The sequence below is a fragment of the Gopherus evgoodei genome, chromosome 4 (genome assembly GCF_007399415.2).
Source record: "Gopherus evgoodei ecotype Sinaloan lineage chromosome 4, rGopEvg1_v1.p, whole genome shotgun sequence".
Lineage (NCBI taxonomy): Eukaryota > Metazoa > Chordata > Testudines > Testudinidae > Gopherus > Gopherus evgoodei.
In genome coordinates, this window is record NC_044325.1 from 117,065,862 (window position 1) to 117,086,580 (window position 20,719).

The following is a 20,719-nucleotide window of genomic DNA, read 5'->3' on the forward strand; positions in this document are numbered from 1 at the left end:
TTTTTTATTCTGGTGAGACCCCAGGGGACTGGGTCTGGATCCACCAGGGAATTGGTGGAGAGAAAGGAGGGAAGGGGGAGAGAGAGGTTAATTTTCTCTCTGTGTTAGGATTACTGTCTCAGGGAGAGTCTGGGAGGGGGAGAGAGAAGGAGGGGGGAAGGTGAATTTTCCTCTCTGTTTCAAGATTCAAGGAGTTTGAATCACAGTGATCTTCCAGGGTAACCCAGGGAGGGGAAGCCTGGGAGAGACAACGGTGGGGGAAAGGGTTTACTTTCCTTGTGTTAAGATCCAGAGGGTCTGGGTCTTGGGGGTCCCCGGGCAAGGTTTTAGGGGGACCAGCGTGTACCAGGCACTGGAATTCTTGGTTGGTGGGAGCACTACAAGTACTAAGCTGGTAATTGAGCTTAGAGGAATTCAGGCAGGTACCCCATCTTTTGGACGTTAAGGTTCAGAGTGGGGAATTATACCATGACAGGGGTAAACTTCCACCAAGTTTAAATCCAAGTTCCTTTTTCCTTATTTTCGAATCCCAACTTACTTCCTGTTTGCCCCTAATTTATATAGTAATATTCTTAGCTATACCTTAACCAATCACTCTACTAAAATTTACCTAACCAATCCTAACATATTGTAACATGATTAGCTAACCAATTATATCCCATGACCTTAATTAGGTTACACCCAGCAATATTAATTATACTGCAGACAAACAATCACAGAACCAGCCAGAGACCATGCAAATAAACATACAAAACAGTACAGAAGTAAGGATTTCACAACTACATCTATACAGACATAAGGGTTTTTCAGCTGTGTCTATTGATAAGTGAGTTCTTACCAGACAGAAAACTATCAAACTAAATTTCCTTTTACATGTTCTAGGCTCTTTCCTTTCTTTGGAGATGATAGATCAGATCATCTTCCTAACAGCCCCAGATTGCCTTATTTCAATATGACTAAACAAAGCCTTAGACTGTCACAGTAAGAGAAGGACCTTACACAAATAGACAATGATTTTGATTCTTTCTTTTATACATCTGTAACCTGCTAAATGATAAGAATACACCTAAATTCTTAAAATATAGGCCTTTGCAGACAGGCTTGAATATCTATATCCTAACAGCAGTAAATGAACTCATTTCACATACCTCTGTCCTTTACTCCCACTGTATATGGAGTATTGGTCATCAGTACCATGGGCTACTGCTTCGGAGAAAGTACATTCCTAGCTGTCTATGGACCTGCAAATAGCTGAACAAGAGATAAAACTTTAAGGAAAGTTGCTTGAAATCACATCAAAGCTAAAACAGAGGGGCCTAGCTGAGAATCAATTTTAAACAGTTTCTTAATCCAAAAGCCGATACATCAGTCGCTGATTTAAACATCTGCCTGACAGGCAGGGCGGGCAGGGCCAATGATCTTCCAGCCTGTTGCACATAGATCATGGGAGAAAGCATGTGGTAAATACACTAACTCATGAGGCTCCCCAGGGAAGAGCAGGCTCTTGTGCCTGTTCTGAACTGGTACTGCTCACTCTAATGAGTTAGAGGCAGGGAGAATCACCAGATGGTATAATTATTCCCCTTCTCCTGCCCCAATCAACTCACAATTTTGGGTGTTTTTCTTAAAGCCCTAGCTCCAGGTGGCTTGTTATTACATGGGAATCTCACCTTTCACTAAAAACAAAATTTGCTTTTAGCCTGCATAGTAATGGAGAAAGGTCTTGTTGTCAAGACCTGAGTGTATTCCAAGGCTCAAAATAAAATGCAACTAGAAGGCAAATTAAAAAAAAAATTTAAATGCACATCATGATTCTGAGAGGCTGGATGGTTTGAGCAGTAGCCTGCTAAACCCAGGGTTGTGAGTTCAATCCTTGAGGGGGCCATTTAGGGATCTGGGGCAAAAATCTGCCTGGGGATTGGTCCTGCTTTGAGCAGGGGGTTGGACTAGATGACCTCCTGAGGTCCCTTCCAACCCTGATATTCTATGATTTCTAAAGGCTTGGGGATTGGTGATTCTGCTTCTTTTTATTCTACATTATTTTGAGAGTAAATGTCTTTTGAATATCTACATAGCTGACAACCGGGTTTGTGACTTGTCCGCATGACCTTCAGGAGACAGGCCTGGGAACTTAAATGCATAACTCTGCTAGAAGCTAAAAATCACATTCTCACCTACTAACCCTCTTAAAGTGCTCACTTCATTTAAGTAGTTTTTTACAACATGTGTTAATCCCTTATGTTTAACAATCTGTCCCACTTTGTATTTAGCTTGGACACCCAGGGCTTGTCTACACTTACAGTTTCAATAGCACTTCAGTGAAAATGCTCCTATCTATGTTGACCAAAGAATTTCTCCCGTGATGTAGCTACTCCACCCATGTCCCAAGAGGCAATAACTAGGTCGACAGGAGAATCCTCCCATTGACCTAATGTTGATTACGCCAGGTGTTAGGTTGGTTTAACTGGGTTGTTTGGGAGAGTGGGGGTGGATTTTTCACACCCCTGAATGACAGAGTTATACTGACTTAATTTCCTAGTGTAGAGCAGCCTACGAGGTGTAAATTTCCCAGACCTGAAGAAAAGCTGCTTCTACCAACAGAAGTTGGTCCAAAATTGAAGATATTACCTCACCCACCTTGTCTCTCATATGCAAGCTGCACATGTTTCTCTGTCAGTACTCTGAGAATGGGTGCCCCTTGGCCGGGCAGTAACAAATGACACTGGGTCAGAATTGAGGTGCATTATTAGTGCCATGGGCTCAGGACAAGAGTAGCAGGAAGTGATATAGGTCCAGATGGAGGTGCACTGACAGACCTGTTGGGGGGCCCAGCACAAGAATAGCAAGGCATGCTGCAGATCTGGATTGAGGTGCACTGGAAAAAGGACCCCACACTGTACTTGCCTGCATCTACATGGTTCACCTCCTGTAAGCCTGCCTTCTAGGTCCTATAATATTCAGGACAAGTAGCAACTTTTAGTCTGGGTCTCCCGTATGTCTATATGGCAATCTCCCCCGAGAGTGTTTGTCCCTGGGGCCACCAGATCAGGTCTGTTTTGATGCCAGCTCAGGGGGATGTAACAGGAAGAATCTCTGCATCTTGACAGCTTCATCACAGCAGGGAACTATTCATGCCAGACTGAGCCACTTGCAACGCTGCTTGGGACCAGGGAAAGCTTCTGGATTTGCCCTATGTGTCGAGAGGCATAAAATTTAGGATACCGAGAGGACAGTTGAGTCTAAATTTATTTCAGGCCAGATCCAAGTGCAAGCACCTACTGGAGTCCTCTGAAAAGCTATTCCCTATTAAATATGTTGCTCCAGTTCACTTGGCTGACAAGCTTTTCTCCAGCTCCTCTGCCAGTTTGTTACAATGTCATTCACTACACAGCCAGGAGGATACAGTGCACTGAAGGAATAATTGAGACAATCTCTTAATTAACATCCCTGGTTAAAGCAGCCTCTTTGCTCCTTTAGTCATAGTCTGTGAGATACACAGCTAAGTTTGTTTTACTAGATATGCTACTTACTATAATATGTCTAGTGCTTTTCATCATCAAAGCACTCTGAAATATTTAATTAACTTATTTCTACCCTCCTGTCATGTGGGAATACTAATTCCCACATTACACCTGGGGGGGAAAAATGAGGCATAGAAAAGTTAAGCGACTTGCCTGATGCCAGAGAGGGAGTTGTAATGATGCCAGGAATTAAAAAACAAAAAAACCCACTCACTGGTTCCTGGCTTCCAGTCTTGTGCTCAGACTAGTAGGCCATCCCTCTTTATGGCAAGAATAATAAATACCTAGCTCTCAGATAGTGCTTTACAAAGGCACAGAAGGGTGAAGTGACTTGCCCGAAGTCACTCCACAGCAGAGCTGGGAATAGAACCTAGGTCAGAGTCCCAGTCTGGGAGTCTATCCATTAGGCCACACTGCTGCTAGAATAATCATCTTTATCTTGTGCACGTGAGGAAGTTAGTTACGTACTCCAGTAAGTTAGCTGCATATAACACAGGGAGCAAAAAGAGCAGGTGGTAGGTAGCAGAGATGGGAGAATAGTATTTATGAACATGTGTTTGATTAAAAGCTTCAAATTCACTCCCGTAGTATTTGTGGCCCATCAAACATATGCACAAGCTAAATTCTGTTTACAAGAAAGTTCACAAAAAGAGAAAAAGTGTTGCAAATACCCTGTGCATGGAACCTTAAACTCCTCTCAGCACCACTGCTTTTTTACACTGGGGTAATTCCACAGGATTCAAGGGTGCTGTTCTTGATTTACACTGGTGTAAGTGAGCAGATTCAGGCCCTGTGTGTTTACAGGTTTATCTAAAATCAATCATCATCATCATGTTCCTATGATGCCTCTGGCATTTAGGGCAGTGATGAAGCTCCTCCACTCCTGTCTGTTTCTGGGGGGCCTTTCGATGGTTCCCCAGCTCTGCCCCAGGTTTTTTAGCTCTGCTTCTACAGTTCTTCATCATGTTGTTTTCGGGTGGCCTTGTTTTTGCTTGCCTTCAGGTGTCCATCTTATTGCTACTCTGGCAATGGAATCAGTTTCCATCCGAAGCACATGACCGATCCATCTCCAATGCCTCCTGGCAATGATGGTGCTCAGATTCTCTTGGATGCACTGTGTCAATAGATCTTGGTTTGAGATTGTTCTGGACCAAAAGATACAGAGGATTTTTCTGAGGCAGGTTGTTTGGAATGAAGACAGTTTGGACATGTCATACTTTCTCATTCCCCAGCCTTCCGCACTCTAAAGTAGTGTTGAAAATACACAGCTCTTATCAATCTTGAAGTTTGGTTTTAGTGTTGTATTTTGATGATTTCCAGACTGTATTTAAGCTCCTGAAGGTGTTCCTGGCTTTATTGATTTTATTCCGGATTTTCTGGCTTGTTCCACCGTCCTGGCTGATAGTGTGGCCCTCTTCTTCATCAACATCTGCAAGTGCTTGCAACTTGTTCTTTAACTGCAGAACAAAGGCTTTCTGTATTTCAAGGGACTTTAGCCTGTCAACATCATAACATCTATGTCCCTTGTTTGGTGGAACCACACTTCTCAGTTTCAGCTTGATGGAGGCTGTCACAAGGTGGTGGTCGCTGCCCACACCTGCACCTCTTTCCCTTCAGCTGGGCAGAATTTTAGAAGGAAAAACCCCTTAGAAGTACTGTATTCAGTGTTCTTGTAGCTGAATTGGTCCCAGTATATTAGAGGGAAAAGATGGGTGAGGTCACATATCAAACTCATCCATTTCATCCTCACCTATAACAATGTTTTTTTGTTCAACCTTGGGAACAGCCACGGGTACTAGGATGGCTCCCCAATATGCCAACAGATCTTTAAGGGGGCACTGCAAGGCTTCAGTGCCCTTGCGGATCCCACCCTTAGTCACATAAACAGGACCGGGCTCTTTCCTTCAGGAAAAAATACATACAACCCATAAGCATCAAAACATCTAGGAAGACAATCTCCTAGGCCATGTCTACATCTAAAATTTTGCAGCGCTGGTTGTTACAGCTGTATTAGTACAGCTGTATAGGGCCAGCGCTGCAGAGTGGCCACACTTACAGCAACCAGCGCTGCAAGTGGTGTTAGATGTGGCCACACTGCAGCGCTGTTGGGCGGCTTCAAGGGGGGTTCCGGGACCGAGAGAGCAAACCGGGAAAGGAAACCAGCTTCGCTGCGGTTTGCTCTCTCGGTCCCGGAGCCACCCAGCAAACCGCAGGGAAGGAGACCTGCTTGCTCGGGGTTCCGGGACCGAGAGAGCAAACCGGGAACGCCGCGGTTTGCTCTCTCGGTCCCGGAGCCAGCCAGCAAACCGCAGGGAAGGAGACCTGCTTGCTCAGGGTTCCGGGACCGAGAGAGCAAACCGGGAACGCCGCGGTTTGCTCTCTCGGTCCCGGAGCCAGCCAGCAAACCGCAGGGAAGGAGACCTGCTTGCTCGGGGTTCCGGGACCGAGAGAGCAAACCGCGGCGAAGCTGGTTTCCTTTCCCGGTTTGCTCTCTCGGTCCCGGAACCCCGAGCAAGCAGGTCTCCTTCCCTGCGGTTTGCTGGGTGGCTCCGGGACCGAGAGAGCAAACCGCGGCGTTCCCGGTTTGCTCTCTCGGTCCCGGAACCCCGAGCAAGCAGGTCTCCTTCCCTGCGGTTTGCTGGCTGGCTCCGGGAACGCGAGAGCAAACCGCGGCGAAGCTGGTCTCCTTTCCCGGTTTGCTCTCTCGGTCCCGGAACCCCGAGCAAGCAGGTCTCCTTCCCTGCGGTTTGCTGGGTGGCTCCGGGAACGCGAGAGCAAACCGCGGCGAAGCTGGTCTCCTTTCCCGGTTTGCTCTCTCGCTCCCGGAACCCCGAGCAAGCAGGTCTCCTTCCCTGCGGTTTGCTGGGTGGCTCCGGGACCGAGAGAGCAAACCGGGAAAGGAAACCAGCTTGATTACCAGAGGCTTCCTCCTTCCACGGAGGTCAAGAAAAGCGCTGGTAACTGTCTACATTGGATTACCAGCGCTGGATCACCAGCGCTGGATCCTCTACACCCGAGACAAAACGGGAGTACGGCCAGCGCTGCAAACAGGGAGTTGCAGCGCTGGTGGTGCCCTGCAGATGTGTACACCTTCAAAGTTGCAGCGCTGTAACTCCCTCACCAGCGCTGCAACTTTCTGATGTAGACAAGCCCCTAGTGTAGAGATTTATTTTATGTGTAATTTTGTCCATGTGCTGGAAGAAGCCTTGTTAAAAAGGAGAGAGAAACACTCCTTTTCTTTGCCTCTTAATCAGGCAAATTGGAAAGGGCCCTGGCAGACAACTGCAAATAATGAGTCAATTTACAGAGCAATCACAGAGTGTCAGATCCACCTGATTAGCTGCTGTACTGACAGACTGGTGATGACAGTTGTAACAGCCCCATGGCTATCTTCAGTTAACACTTTCCTTTCTTCACACCATCTCAAATGGCCCCAATCTTAACCAGCCAGTTGCTCCTGTCTATAAAGGGTGCTTCAAGATTTGCCCATGTTGTAGGTTCCCCACTGCCTGCCACCCTCCTCCCCCCAGCTTCCCTGATAATGCCCACCTCTGTAAACCACTTTGAGATTTTGCTGGTGAAAAGCACCACATAAGAACTAGCCGTAGGGAGGGAATGGTCCCAGTCTCAGAAAGTGGAATAGGGTGCAGCAGGCAATTCTGTTTTGAACATGGGGCTTGCTTCCCTCCTGGCACCTACTCAGACTGAAAACATCCAGTGGTAGGGGAGAATGACTGCCTTGCTAGCTGCAGTTGCTGCAATGAATATAAGCACCCGGGGGGAGGAGAGGAGAGACAGCCCTAAAACCACGGGTGAAAATACTGGGCTCTCCTGTACACTCAGGCTAGGTAGCATCTTGAGTGGCCATTCTTGTATTAGCCTATTTAGATTGGGGTACCCCAAATTTTGGTATCTACCTGTGCTTGAAAGCTCCATGCACCTAAGGCAAGCAGGAATCTTTCCTGAGGAATGTCAGGAACATCTGCATTTCATTAAAAAAAAAAACAGTCTCTAGCCTTTCTGGTTGCCAAGCTCACCTTTCAAATGGCTATTGCTATAACATATCAGCAATATTAAACAAGGCGACAAATCATTCCTCATATATGGTTACCTTTAGAATTATAGTCCAAATGACTACACACCTCTTTAGGTAATGTGCATTAACCCGGACTTCTCCAGTCCACTAGCTCTTCATTAGCACTCAATCATCTTGTGACAAATCACCAATGCTACAAACTGACAACTGCCAGCTCCTCCAATCAATAGCATACATCAGCATTAAAACTTAGTAAATTCACTCCAATATTAGCCCCAGTCTTCTTACAGTAATTATTTGCTAGAGATATTTACATCAGGTGCAAACAGCACAGGGAACATTATAATCCCACCCTAATTAAATCAAACTTTCTTCATGAGAGGCAGTGGGTGTTTATTCCATAAAAAAAACAGAAAAGACAAATTATTTAGTGATTCTCTGGGATGGCCTTTCTTCCCCAGTTAAAAAAGAACAGAACAGCCAAATACAAAGCTGAAATTCCTGCTTACTGCCTGGAATGGATTAGTAGCTCATTCTTAAATTTTACAACACTGTCCATAGCTTGAAATCTAGCAGATTTTACCTCTTTGACCCACCAGGAATACAAAGTAGATCATAATTGGATAAAGTGGTCAGGGTCTGTCTTGGTCTGGATGTGAACAGTATTGCCAACCTCAAACATTAAACACGCTAAATCAGGCCAACAATCATGGAATTTAAAAAAACACACATGTTGGGCTCAGTTCATTAATCATCTGGTTTCTGAGCCTTCAGGGTCCACTTGAGTCACATTCTGAAGCTCCTCTCTCGAATCAGGAGGGCTATTAAGTTAATATCTGCTTTTATTAAAAAAAACAAACAAAAAAGTCTCACTAATCACAAAACCCCAGCTCCTGGGTTCCTAAAAAATGTATCAAATATCATGAGACTTGTAATAAAAATTGTGAGCATTGGCAACACTGTGTAAAGCACTTTTCTGTTGCTAAAAAAAGAAGCTATTTAAAACAGGTGATAAATTAGCCATTTAGAAGCAATGATAAGGGATAAGAAGGCTCAAGGAATTGGTCCTGGGCTTCTCTTTCTTGATCATTCGTTCAAATCCAGGCAATGGTAACCAAAAGTTATTTTCCTAGGATGGCTGCTCAATGAGCTATTGTGAAGTAAATTTGAGGACTCAATTCACTTGACAGATGTCCCCTCACAAAAAACCACCACAAATGGCCTACTTCTCAACAGTATCCTCACATAGGGCTTGTCTACATCAGAAAGTTGCAGCACTGGTGAGGGAGTTACAGCGCTGCAACTTTGAAGGTGTACACATCTGCAGGGCATCACCAGCACTGCAACTCCCTGTTTGCAGCGCTGGCCGTACTCCCGTTTTGTCTCGGGTGTAGAGGATCCAGCGCTGGTATCAAGTGTAGACACTTACCAGCGCTTTTCTTGACCTCCGTGGAATAAGCAGGTATCCCAGCATACCTGAGGATACCTCTCTGGTAATCAAGAAAACTCCTCTGCCCTGTGCTCACCTGACCCCTCCTTTAAATGCCCCGGGAAATTTCAAAAATCACCTTCCTGTTTGCTCAGTCAGGCGTGGAGTGCAATTAATCAATCAATCATTCAGCGACCATGCCTCCACGCAACAAACGAGCCCCAGCATGGACCAATGCAGAGCTGCAGGATCTAATTAGTGTGTGGGGAGATGAGGCTGTTCAAACACAGCTGCGCTCCAGAAGGAGAAACTACGATACCTATGGTCAGATATCGCAGTCCATGATGAGAAGGGGCCACGAACGGGACGCCTTGCAATGCAGAGTAAAAATTAAGGAGATGAGGAGTGCATACTGCAAAGCCCGTGAGGGAAACCGACGCTCAGGAGCAGCCCCCACAACCTGCAGGTTTTACAAGGAGCTGGATGCCATTCTTGGGTGTGACCCCACTGTGAATCCTAGGAGCACGATGGAGAGTTCAGAGCAGGGAGAAGTGGGGGATGGTGTAGAGGATGAATACAGTGATGCTACTGGCGTTGAGGGGGACACCCCGGAGTCTCAGGACACAGGCAGCCAGGAGCTCTTCTCCAGCCCTGAGGAGACTAGCCAGTCCCAGCAGCTGGAAGCGGACGTTGATGAGGAAGCTGAGGATCGTGCTCGTGGTAAGTAGATTGCAATGCTTTGTGATAGCAGGATTTTCGTTATGGCTGATTGCATGCATGCCTAAACGTGGAATAGCCCATTGATGTGATCTATGACATCTGTGTAATCTGCCTGAGGAATCTCCTGAAAAGTTGCAGCTAGATCTTGGGCAATGTGCTTTAGCAAGTTTATAGGTAGAGCCACCGTGGTCCCTGTCCCGGTCAGGCTAACTCGTCCGATCCACTGTGCAGCGAGGGGTGGGGGGACCATGGCCGCACACAGGCGAGCTGCATAGGGGCCAGGGCGGTATCCGCATTCCTGTAGAAGACCCTCCCACTCTTCCTTGGTAACACGCAGCAGTGATATGTCTGGCATTATGAAAGCCTGTGGATAGTTTAGGGATAATTGAGGGCAGGTAGCTAGAAGCACGGCTCCCCAGCGCAAGGCGGTCTGTTTCCTCTGCCCCAATCCACCCCCCCCCCGCCCTTCCCAGCACGTAGGCATCCAGGCGGGGTGCTTCTTCCTCACCGATTCCCCCTTCCAAGCGTGAAACCTGCCCTGCGGTGTGCTCTGTCTGTCCCCCACCCCCCCTTCCAAGCGTGAAACCTGCCCTGCGGGGTGCTTTTTCCTCACCCGGCCCCCCTTCCAAGCAGGAACCAAGGCATCCCACTAACATGGGAGAATTTTAAGCAAAAGTACTCACCCCATTGCTAGACATGTCTTAGATTTCTTGAACTCTACAGTGTTATGTGAGGTATGTGAGAGGGATGCTACCTACAGTTTCCAATGTCCTTCAAAAGTTGATAATAAACAATGATGCCCCTGTGTATTACATGTCTCTATCTCTATTTTTTCTAGGCAACTTGAGTAATGCAGCTGTGTCACCGGCCTCACGGAGATTGCAGAATTTGAGGCGCAATCCTAGGAAATCAAAAGAGGAGCTGATCAAGACCGTTCTGAACCACTACAACAGGGAAAGTAGGAAGACTGAGGAGTGGAGAAAAACTGTACAGGAATGGAGGCTGACTGAAAGCAGGAGACAGGAATTGTCTGCCAAAAGAATAGCCAGGCAGATGATGAGACTCCTGTCTCGCCAAACCAAGTCTTTTGAGTCTCTTGTAGCCATGCAGGCAAATATATACCGTGATAACCCACAGGCTTCCCAAAGCACTGTTCCTTGTCCCCCTGTGTATCCTCAAAATAGCTTTATGCAGCACCCAGTTCCGTATTATCATCAGCTGCCCCCAACACCTATAACATCACCTAGTAACCAAGATATGTTTAATTCTTACCCAGTGCACTCCACCCCCATCATTCTGCAGCAAAGTAATGGTGAGTTGCATCAGACGGTTACAATTGAGTAAAATAGGAAATAGTAAAACCTCTGAATGTACTGTGAACCTCCCATACCCCCTTACCTGTTTTTTACTGTATGACAAATAAAAGGTTTTGGTTTGTATTTCTTTCCAAATGTTTTATTGGTGATAGAAATGGTTAATTATACACAGCAAGGTAAAGCAAAGCACAACACATGCACCAAACATTACTGCTGGCTCTCAGCATCAAATTGCTCCCTTATAGCATCCCTAATCCTTGAAGCCCTTTCCTGGGCCTCCCTATTAGCCCTGCTCTCTGGCTGAGCAAACTGCAGAGTGTCCACACTTACTGCTAGCAGCGCTGCAAGTGCTGTTAGATGTGGCCACACTGCAGCGCTGTTGGGAGTGATGCATTGTGGGCGGCTATCCCACAGGGCACCTCGTCCCACAGCGGCGCTGGGGCTTGTGGGAAGGGGAAGGAAGTGTGATTGTCCTTCTGCTTCCTGTTCCTGTTCCAACGGCCAGCGTTGCTTTGGTACACATGCGGAGCACTGTGGCAGCATTGTGACTCTAAAGCGGTTTTTCTGCATTATCTTTCAAGAATGGATCCTCAGGTACTGAATACCTTACTAATGACTATTGCCAGCACATCTTGCCTTACTGTGGATCTAATCCTTAGGCTGCTAAATGTGCGTGTGACTGACATTGAGGAGTCGGACGATGGTACTGAATCGTATCAATATGCAGACAGTACAATGCTAGTGGCAATAACAGACGTGCTCTGCTCCGTGGACCGGCGCGTTTGGGCTCGGGAAACCAGCACTGAGTGGTGGGATCACATCGTCCTGCAATCATGGGATGACGAGCAGTGGCTGCAGAACTTTCGTATGAGGAAAGCCACTTTCATGGGACTTTGTGATGATCTCGCCCCCAACCTGCGGCGCATGAACACGAGATTTAGAGATGCCCTTTCTGTGGAGAAGCGGGTGGCTATTGCAATCTGGAAGCTGGCAACTCCAGACTGTTTCCGATCGGTGGCGAACCAGTTCGGAGTGGGAAAGTCCACCGTTGGAATGGTGCTGATGCAAGTTTGCAGGGCCATTAATCGAACACTGACAAGAAGAACCGTGACTCTTGGGAACGTGCAGGACATTTTAGATGGCTTTGCAGAAATGGGCTTCCCTAACTGTGGAGGGGCAGTAGATGGGACGCATATTCCTATTATCTCTCCACCCCACCTGGCATCGGAGTATATTAATCGCAAGGGGTACTTCTCTGTGGTTCTGCAAGCGCTTGTGGATCACCGTGGTCATTTCACTGACATTTACTCTGGATGGCCTGGAAAGGTGCACGCTGCACGCATATTTAGGAACAGTGCCCTGTTCAGGAGGCTTAGGGCCGGGACCTTTTTCCCAGATCACAAGATAACAGTAGGGGACGTGGAAATGCCCATCGTGATTCTGGGAGACCCCGCTTACCCATTAATGCCATGGCTCATGAAACCATATACAGGGAAGCTTGACAGGAGCAAGGAACGTTTCAACTACAGGTTGAGCCGCTGTAGAATGACTGTGGAGCGTGCTTTTGGCCGTTTGAAAGCTTGCTGGGGCAGTCTGTTCGGGAAGCTAGATTTGATGGAAAGCAGCATTACCGCAGTTATATCCGCGTGCTGCACCCTCCATAATATTTGTGAAGGGAAGGGTGAAAGGTTCAGTGAGGAATGGACCTCCGAGGTTAGACGTTTGGAGAATGAGTTTGCTGGCAGCGCTGGCCCTATACAGCTGTACTAATACAGAGTGTCCACTCTAGCTAGCAGTAAGTGTGGACACTCTGGCCCTATACAGCTGTACTAATACAGCTATAACAACCAGCGCTGCAAAGTTTTAGATGTAGACATGGCCGTAGTCTCTTCAGTGCTTGGCCTATCCCACCATTGGTGTGGCAAGTTTTCTTATAGCTCTTTCCCAGACCCCCCAAAACTTCCATGTTATCAGGACTCTTTGACTTCCTGGATCCCAATAGGAACAACCAAATTTGTGGGCTGCAACATGGGCTGCTGGAATCCCATGTATTCTGTGACAGCAGAATTTGTAGTGGAATCCAACCTTTGCTCCAGAACCTCAGCTCTCTTCCTTCCTTTCCTAGATCTGATGCTTGCAAAAAACACCTTGAAAATGTGAACCAAGTATAAATGAATGCTATGATGTCTGCTTGGATCTGAAGACAATCTGAACAAAATAGCACTAAATGGGGCTGAACTGGCCAATCAATCCCAGTGGATTGTTATTCTGAACCTAAAAATAATTTGTCAACATTGTTAACTATTTCACTGCTGATTATTTTACATCTGCCGAATATGCTCCTCCTACAATCCCAAACTGCCTACCTACACTTCCTAATGCCACAAATGCTCCCTGCTCAACTGCCACAACTTGACACTTCCTCCTGACAATTTATTTGTAGAAATTGTGTTACTCATGCTTACTTTCTGGTATATCAAAAGCTGAAGCCCATATAAAACTGAATATACTATTAGAATAAATACAGGGCAACTGTACTGATATTCAATTTCATTCATTATTTATTATTTGCATTGCAGTACTGCCTAGCAGCCTCAATCATACACCATGGTGCTAATCACTCTACAAAACACTGAAGAGAAAGACAGTCCCTACCCTGAAGAATTTGCAATGTAAGTACAAGGCAAGAGACAACAGGTGGATACAGACGGAGTGAAAACAGGGAAACAATGAGACAGTATCAGTCACAATGATAGGCAGTAGTCTCAGTACACCAGCTGCCTAACCTTTAAAACCATTAAAGAACTATATTTTATATGTAAATTAAACTACTGCGTATTTCCAGTCTGGTGCATGAGTGTGTCACAAAATGAAGGAATCCTTCATTAGAACTACATGAGAACTTGCTTATAGAGTACAAGTTTGCCTCCAAGCGTAGAGCTGCTTTGGGTGGATAGTATCAGTTACAATGGAACAGTGATCTTCTGTGATCTTTAACTGACCAAGGGAGGAAGCATGGTCTTGTGATTAAAGCACTGAATTAGCAATCAGGAGGCCATGGATTCCCTGTGTGATGTTGGGGAAATCTTGTGCCTTGGTTCCACATTTGTAAAATGTGGAATAATAATACTCCCTCTGTTTTGTCTATTTACAAGTTCTTTGAGGGCAAAGACAGTCTCTGACTAAGTGTATGTACAGCACCTAGCACCATGGGAGCTGAGTCTCAAAGTGCTACTGCAATATAAGTAATAAGCTGCAAACAGAAAGATCTTTGATTGTGACAGTGTCATCACATACCGAAGCAATGCGTCATGATACTGCATTATGATGTCACATAATATATTCAGGACTGCATCCATCTTTTTTCACAAGCCAGGCCTGCAGAACAGCCCTTCAGCACAAATTGGGGCTCTTCTGGGATGGAAGGCAACCTTAAGAGAGGATTTATAACCCCAAGAGCCTTGCATGATGACACTGTTAATTTGCTTGCTCATATTTTCACAAATGCTGCTCTATGAATTTTTCCTTTGCACAACACCTTGCAATTCTCACTGACGGCTGATTGGACTCACCCTCTGGTTTCTGCACTCTGCATCCCAGATTTCTCAGACAGCCCCTTCTTTACAATGCACTCCTCACAATCACAGCAGCTTCCCTAGATTTAACTGAGCCCTTCCTTTCTCAGCCCTCCTCCATGCTGCCGAGGAACAGAACATTAGACAGGCACAGGTTTTATTCTGTTTGTGCTAAAGTGATCATTTTCAAGAGAAGCTCTCTCAGCAAGACAGGTTTCTTTTGTTTAAGCCCAAATCCACCTTCTCTGAAGCATAATGTATCCAGCAGAACTGCAAGTCCTGGAGGTCCTGATGGATTTTGATCAATCAAGCAAACCAAAAACAATCTGACATCATTTGCTAGTCCTAATTTTCATCTTTCCAAAAAAAAAACAACCCAGAAAACAAACCCTGAAACCCCTAAAATAGCTATGTATTTTTAAGCCTTTTTCAGTGGCCGCTTCTTGAGCTATCCCTGATCCACAGTCAAACCTGCAGTAAACGTCGTCTCTAGTAAGCATTCACACCAGATCCTCTGCTGGTGTGGCTGCACTGAAGTCAGTGAGGCTGTGGTGACTTAGACCAATTTATGCCTGCTGAGGATCTGGCCCTGAGTCCTCTCTTACTCAACCATTTTAAAGTTTTGACTACAATTCTGCCTGACTTCTTGTTGCACATCAGTCTGAGGCAATGGACTTCTTTTTTAATGGCCTCTTGCAACAGGTTCATGTACAGATTTGGGATGGCCTGAGAGCACTCTCCTGGTAATAGGAAACAGATGGGTGATGTGACAAGCGAGTTAACACAAATAGGGACCCCTCACAATGTGCACATCACACCAAAATAGACACAAAGCTAACTGCAACTCAAACATTTGAGCAGAAAGGAAGAGGACAACTGGGAATTAACACAAGCAGGTACCTGGAGAAGGGCTGGTGACCCACTTGATGCTTCTTGGTGCGTGCCGCTTGCCTTTCTTCAGCGCCTGCGGCACCTCTCTGGGGGCCAGGAAAGCATGGCTGGCCTGCTTCTCGTTGCCACGGCCACCTAGGCTTTCAAAAAAGGAGCTGGTGACCAATCAGACCTCGGGTTGGAGCACACTCAGCCGTGAGTCATGTGATGCCAGCATTTGTGTGAGTGAAAAGGATGACAGTGTCCAGAGGACCAGGGGGAACTGCCTTTGAATGGGCAATTCCATCTCCCTCCCCGTCACTCCCTCATTACTGGAAAAGCCCATTCTATTCAGTTACAGCCCTGAGGAAGGGAGAAAAGAAAGGAGAAAGCCCCTTGCTAGAGAGAATAGAAGGGGCTGAGCCAGTGCACTAAAGCCTGCCCCATGCCTATCAACATTGGATTCAAAAGCTTGAGCCTTTCTACTCATCCTCCTTCACATCCCCATTTCATTCCACCCCAAGCTTCAACAGCTGCTTCCCTGGAGAGCGAATGACTCAGCCAGCCTGACTGCGAATGAAGAGACCTTTCTCTGACTAGGCTCTGGTGGCAAGTTCTTTTGGGAACTGATGTGATCCAGACTGTTCTTGCCATTCCAAGGACCATCCCTCTGCTGCACATCTACCTGCAGCTCCTCTGGGTCCTGTATCTACCCCACAGCTACAAATGCAGACACGTGCACTCAGCAGTATGGCTTTCTGGGTCTGGTGCAGAGCTGTGCCTCTCTCACTTGGGACACAGGAGCAGCAGCAGCATGTGCGCATTCTGACATGATACTTGTAGCCACACTGTTGTCCTTCTGTTTGGCTCATACACCCCATAATATGCTTTCTGAACAACTCAGAGCAGTGATACCAAATCCCTCCTAAGGCAGGTGATGTTGAGAGCACAATTCAGCTACATACCCCTTAGTGCCATTCTGTTCCCCTTCAAATGCATGAGGTGTTCACCATAGGGCACACTGGAAATTAAAGAAAACACTCTCCCCTTCTGCTAGTGGGCTAGTGCGGTGGGGCTTAGCTCTCTGTTATTCTATAGGGGAAGTTTGAACCTTCCATAGCTGGTGACTGTAATAGGCTGGCAGCGTTTACCTGAAATACTCCACCCAGTTAGCTGGTATTGATCCCAGGCTTAAATAGGTTCTGCTGGCTCACTAATGCATGGGACTTATTTACCTCACCCCCAAACAGAAGGGAGGTGAAGGTGGCTCTCTCTCAGGAAGAGAGGATCTAGGGTGTGGGCTCAGCAGTCTGGAGGAAGGATCCACAGAAACAGCCACGCCTGGGGAGATTTGAGATGACTTATGTTATTTTATTGTTTTCTTCATTAATAAATCCAAACCTTGGGGAAGGGATAAGGTTAGCCTCTATGTTAAACGCAGAATGGTCTATGTGCCTGATTCTCCACTCTATTACCTTAGCTACTGTATCCTAGCGTAATTCCACTGATTTACTAGGGTATACCAGAGAAGTGAGGCATACCAGCACATCCTTCAGCTCGGTATGTTACTGAGAATGATATGCTGCTCACTGCCTCCTCATTGTTAGTTACAGAATGCAGGAAAACAAAGAGCTCTGTGTCTGCTATTAAAACAATTAACAAAACAATGAGGGTGAATCATCCTGTCCAGCAAGAGAAATGGACAAGTGAGTTTTACTGGCTGTTCAGAAACAGGCCTTTTCCTGCTGGTCCTGTTTTACTACTTGTACAGAACCCAATGTCCATACCCCCTCCCTGGCCTCCGGGCTCAGCATGTGGCCCTGTAAGATATATAGGGTCAAACTAGCTCCTGCTGTGGTGGTTTCGTACCAATTTACCCAGCATACAGGAATCCACACCACCCCCTTCCATTTCCCATAGTGTGGGGAAATAGCAGGGGGAAAGGGAGCATGGCCAGAGTGGCAATTCCTGGCTTTCAGAAGTGCCCTTTGGGACCACAGGCAGTCAGCTGTAACATAGCACATCTCTGAGACCGCTCTAAATTGTGCCTCAGCAGTAATTTTAGGCTCAACAGTTTGAGGATTAGGTGGGTGTAAGCGTGGCCTACCATCTTCTTTGTGGCTCCCAGTCAGTCAGTCCTGAGTATTTCATATTCAGATATTTCATAAGATGTGTTGTTGTCTGTCCCAAACATGACTATGGCAGTAGCCAGTGGTACACAGGTAACACAATCCTTATAGTCTGATCATTCCCAGATAATCCCATTCATAAAAACAAGGACCAAATTTTTCCCATAGCATAACTATGGACATTAGGGTCTACTGAAACCAACTGCTACAGGGGTAAGAATTCATGCTCCCATGCTTTTTAATCACGTTGTTTAACCTGAATGGGTGTGGAGCTGTGGTACGGCAACGAGCACCTTGCAATGTCAGGCCCAGCCTTCGTTTCCCTTGTTTGTCCACCCATGAAAGGAACATTCTCTAACTGACCCATACAAAGCCCTCCTCTAGGCATAGTGTGTTCATATACACCAGTGCACTAGTTCCCCAAAAGCCTTGTAATAAAACTACTTTCTAATTCTCACAGTAAACAAACACAGAGAGAGGATTTTCCATTCCCATCTCCTGGGATCTGACCTCCAAGTCACCCACCTGAGAGTCAACGGCAGCACTCTCCCTCTCCCTCCCACATTCCTTTTGCCCCTGATCCAGGACCCCAGTTTCCAGACCTCACTGCCTGAGCGTGGCCAGTCTTCCCACAGCCGTTCACCCAGAGGGCTTCCCCCTTCCTACCATGTTCCACTCCTCCAAGTATCCCTACACCTGCTCAGCAGGGCCCATCATCCCACACCAACACTCTTGCTTCCTGGCACAGCAACCCTGAGGAGCTGGATTTTTCCCTTTTTCCTAGGGGTCACTCCCCAAACTCTCCTGTAATGCATCAAGGGCTCCTCAGCTCATTCTGCTCTGGCCAGTGCTTATCACCTGCAGCTCAAGTTTACTGTCCTCCTTCAGGTCTCCTGCAGCCCTTTCCCTCTGACAACTCTCTCTGCTGCACCTTCTGTCTCTCCTCTCAGGCTCTGAGTCACCCAGTCTCCAATTTATATGGCCCAGGGGCCATCTCTTGAGCCCAGCTGGGAGGAAACTGACTAGTAGTCACAGGTGTACTGGACGCTGCACCTTTTTAAAGGGGCCAGTCAACCTGTCACAGGAATTCAACCACTGTAGCACCAAAGGAGAATGGTAATAATGCCAGCAGCCCCATTAATGACCCCACAGGTGGGATGATAGCAATCCAGAGTGATAAAACAATGGCATGTCTGAGGCCATGTCTACATCTAAAATTTTGCAGCGCTGGTTGTTACAGCTGTATTAGTACAGCTGTATAGGGCCAGCGCTGCAGAGTGGCCACACTTACAGCAACCAGCGCTGCAAGTGGTGTTAGATGTGGCCACACTGCAGCGCTGTTGGGCGGCTTCAAGGGGGGTTCCGGGACCGAGAGAGCAAACCGGGAAAGGAAACCAGCTTCGCCGCGGTTTGCTCTCTCGGTCCCGGAGCCAGCCAGCAAACCGCAGGGAAGGAGACCTGCTTGCTCGGGGTTCCGGGACCGAGAGAGCAAACCGGGAACGCCGCGGTTTGCTCTCTCGGTCCCGGAGCCAGCCAGCAAACCGCGGGGAAGGAGACCTGCTTGCTCGGGGTTCCGGGACCGAGAGAGCAAACCGGGAACGCCGCGGTTTGCTCTCTCGGTCCCGGAGCCAGCCAGCAAACCGCGGGGAAGGAGACCTGCTTGCTCGGGCTTCCGGGACCGAGAGAGCAAACCGGGAACGCCGCGGTTTGCTCTCTCGGTCCCGGAGCCAGCCAGCAAACCGCGGGGAAGGAGACCTGCTTGCTCGGGGTTCCGGGACCGAGAGAGCAAACCGGGAAAGGAAACCAGCTTCGCCGCGGTTTGCTCTCTCGGTCCCGGAACCCCGAGCAAGCAGGTCTCCTTCCCCGCGGTTTGCTGGCTGGCTCCGGGACCGAGAGAGCAAACCGCGGCGTTCCCGGTTTGCTCTCTCGGTCCCGGAACCCCGAGCAAGCAGGTCTCCTTCCCCGCGGTTTGCTGGCTGGCTCCGGGACCGAGAGAGCAAACCGCGGCGTTCCCGGTTTGCTCTCTCGGTCCCGGAACCCCGAGCAAGCAGGTCTCCTTCCCCGCGGTTTGCTGGCTGGCTCCGGGACCGAGAGAGCAAACCGCGGCGTTCCCGGTTTGCTCTCTCGGTCCCGGAACCCCGAGCAAGCAGGTCTCCTTCCCCGCGGTTTGCTGGCTGGCTCCGGGACCGAGAGAGCAAACCGCGGCGTTCCCGGTTTGCTCTCTCGGTCCCGGAACCCCGAGCAAGCAGGTCTCCTTCCCCGCGGTTTGCTGGCTGGCTCCGGGACCGAGAGAGCAAACCGCGGCGTTCCCGGTTTGCTCTCTCGGTCCCGGAACCCCGAGCAAGCAGGTCTCCTTCCCCGCGGTTTGCTGGCTGGCTCCGGGACCGAGAGAGCAAACCGCGGCGTTCCCGGTTTGCTCTCTCGGTCCCGGAACCCCGAGCAAGCAGGTCTCCTTCCCTGCGGTTTGCTGGCTGGCTCCGGGACCGAGAGAGCAAACCGGGAAAGGAAACCAGCTTGATTACCAGAGGCTTCCTCCTTCCACGGAGGTCAAGAAAAGCGCTGGTGAGTGTCTACATTGCATTACCAGCGCTGGATCACCAGCGCTGGATCCTCTACACCCGAGACAAAACGGGAGTACGGCCAGCGCTGCAAACAGGGAGTTGCAGCGCTGGTGATGCCCTGCAGATGTGGACACTCTCAAAGTTGCAGCGCTGTAACTCCCTCACCAGCGCTGCAACTTTCTGATGTAGACAAGCCCTGAGGAACTTCCTAGGGGCAGCTGAGAAAGAAACAAGGGAACTGCCTTTCTGTCAGAGTGAAGCCAGTCAGACATTAAAGAACAGCAGCGGTGTTATTAATGCTATTATAAATATAGCTATATAAATACCACCTCCCAGGTTATAATTATATGGTTACATAAAATGGCTAAGCAGGCTGGGCATTATTGTGTTGTAACATGACACCATAATGAATTGCATCATTAGGCGTGAATGATGAAAGATAAATAACCTCCGGCCATCAGTGAGGAGTGTTGGTTATTAGACCGCAACTCCGGCCTGGAAACCCTCCAGGCTGCGGTCTAGTGGAAGGCCGAATAGGTACTGGGATTGCAGGGGGCAGCCC

The 20,719-nt window shown here is 47.9% G+C and overlaps 1 protein-coding gene across 6 annotated transcripts in view; it reads right to left on the reverse strand.

Moving 5' to 3' along the window:
- The window catches only part of RASSF7 (Ras association domain family member 7), a 148,569-nt gene that overhangs the window by 112,083 nt on the left and 15,767 nt on the right, over window positions 1-20,719 (reverse strand). For 3 of the 6 annotated variants that reach the window (XM_030560699.1, XM_030560696.1, XM_030560704.1), the window contains exon 3: window positions 15,498-15,623. The exons of 1 other annotated variant lie outside the window; for it this stretch is intronic. In XM_030560699.1, the coding sequence (XP_030416559.1) occupies window positions 15,498-15,623 (126 nt within the window). Of the gene's footprint in view, window positions 1-1,148; window positions 1,252-15,497; window positions 15,624-20,719 lie in introns of those variants that run through there. 2 more of the 6 variants (XM_030560702.1, XM_030560701.1) reach the window with 2 other exon arrangements.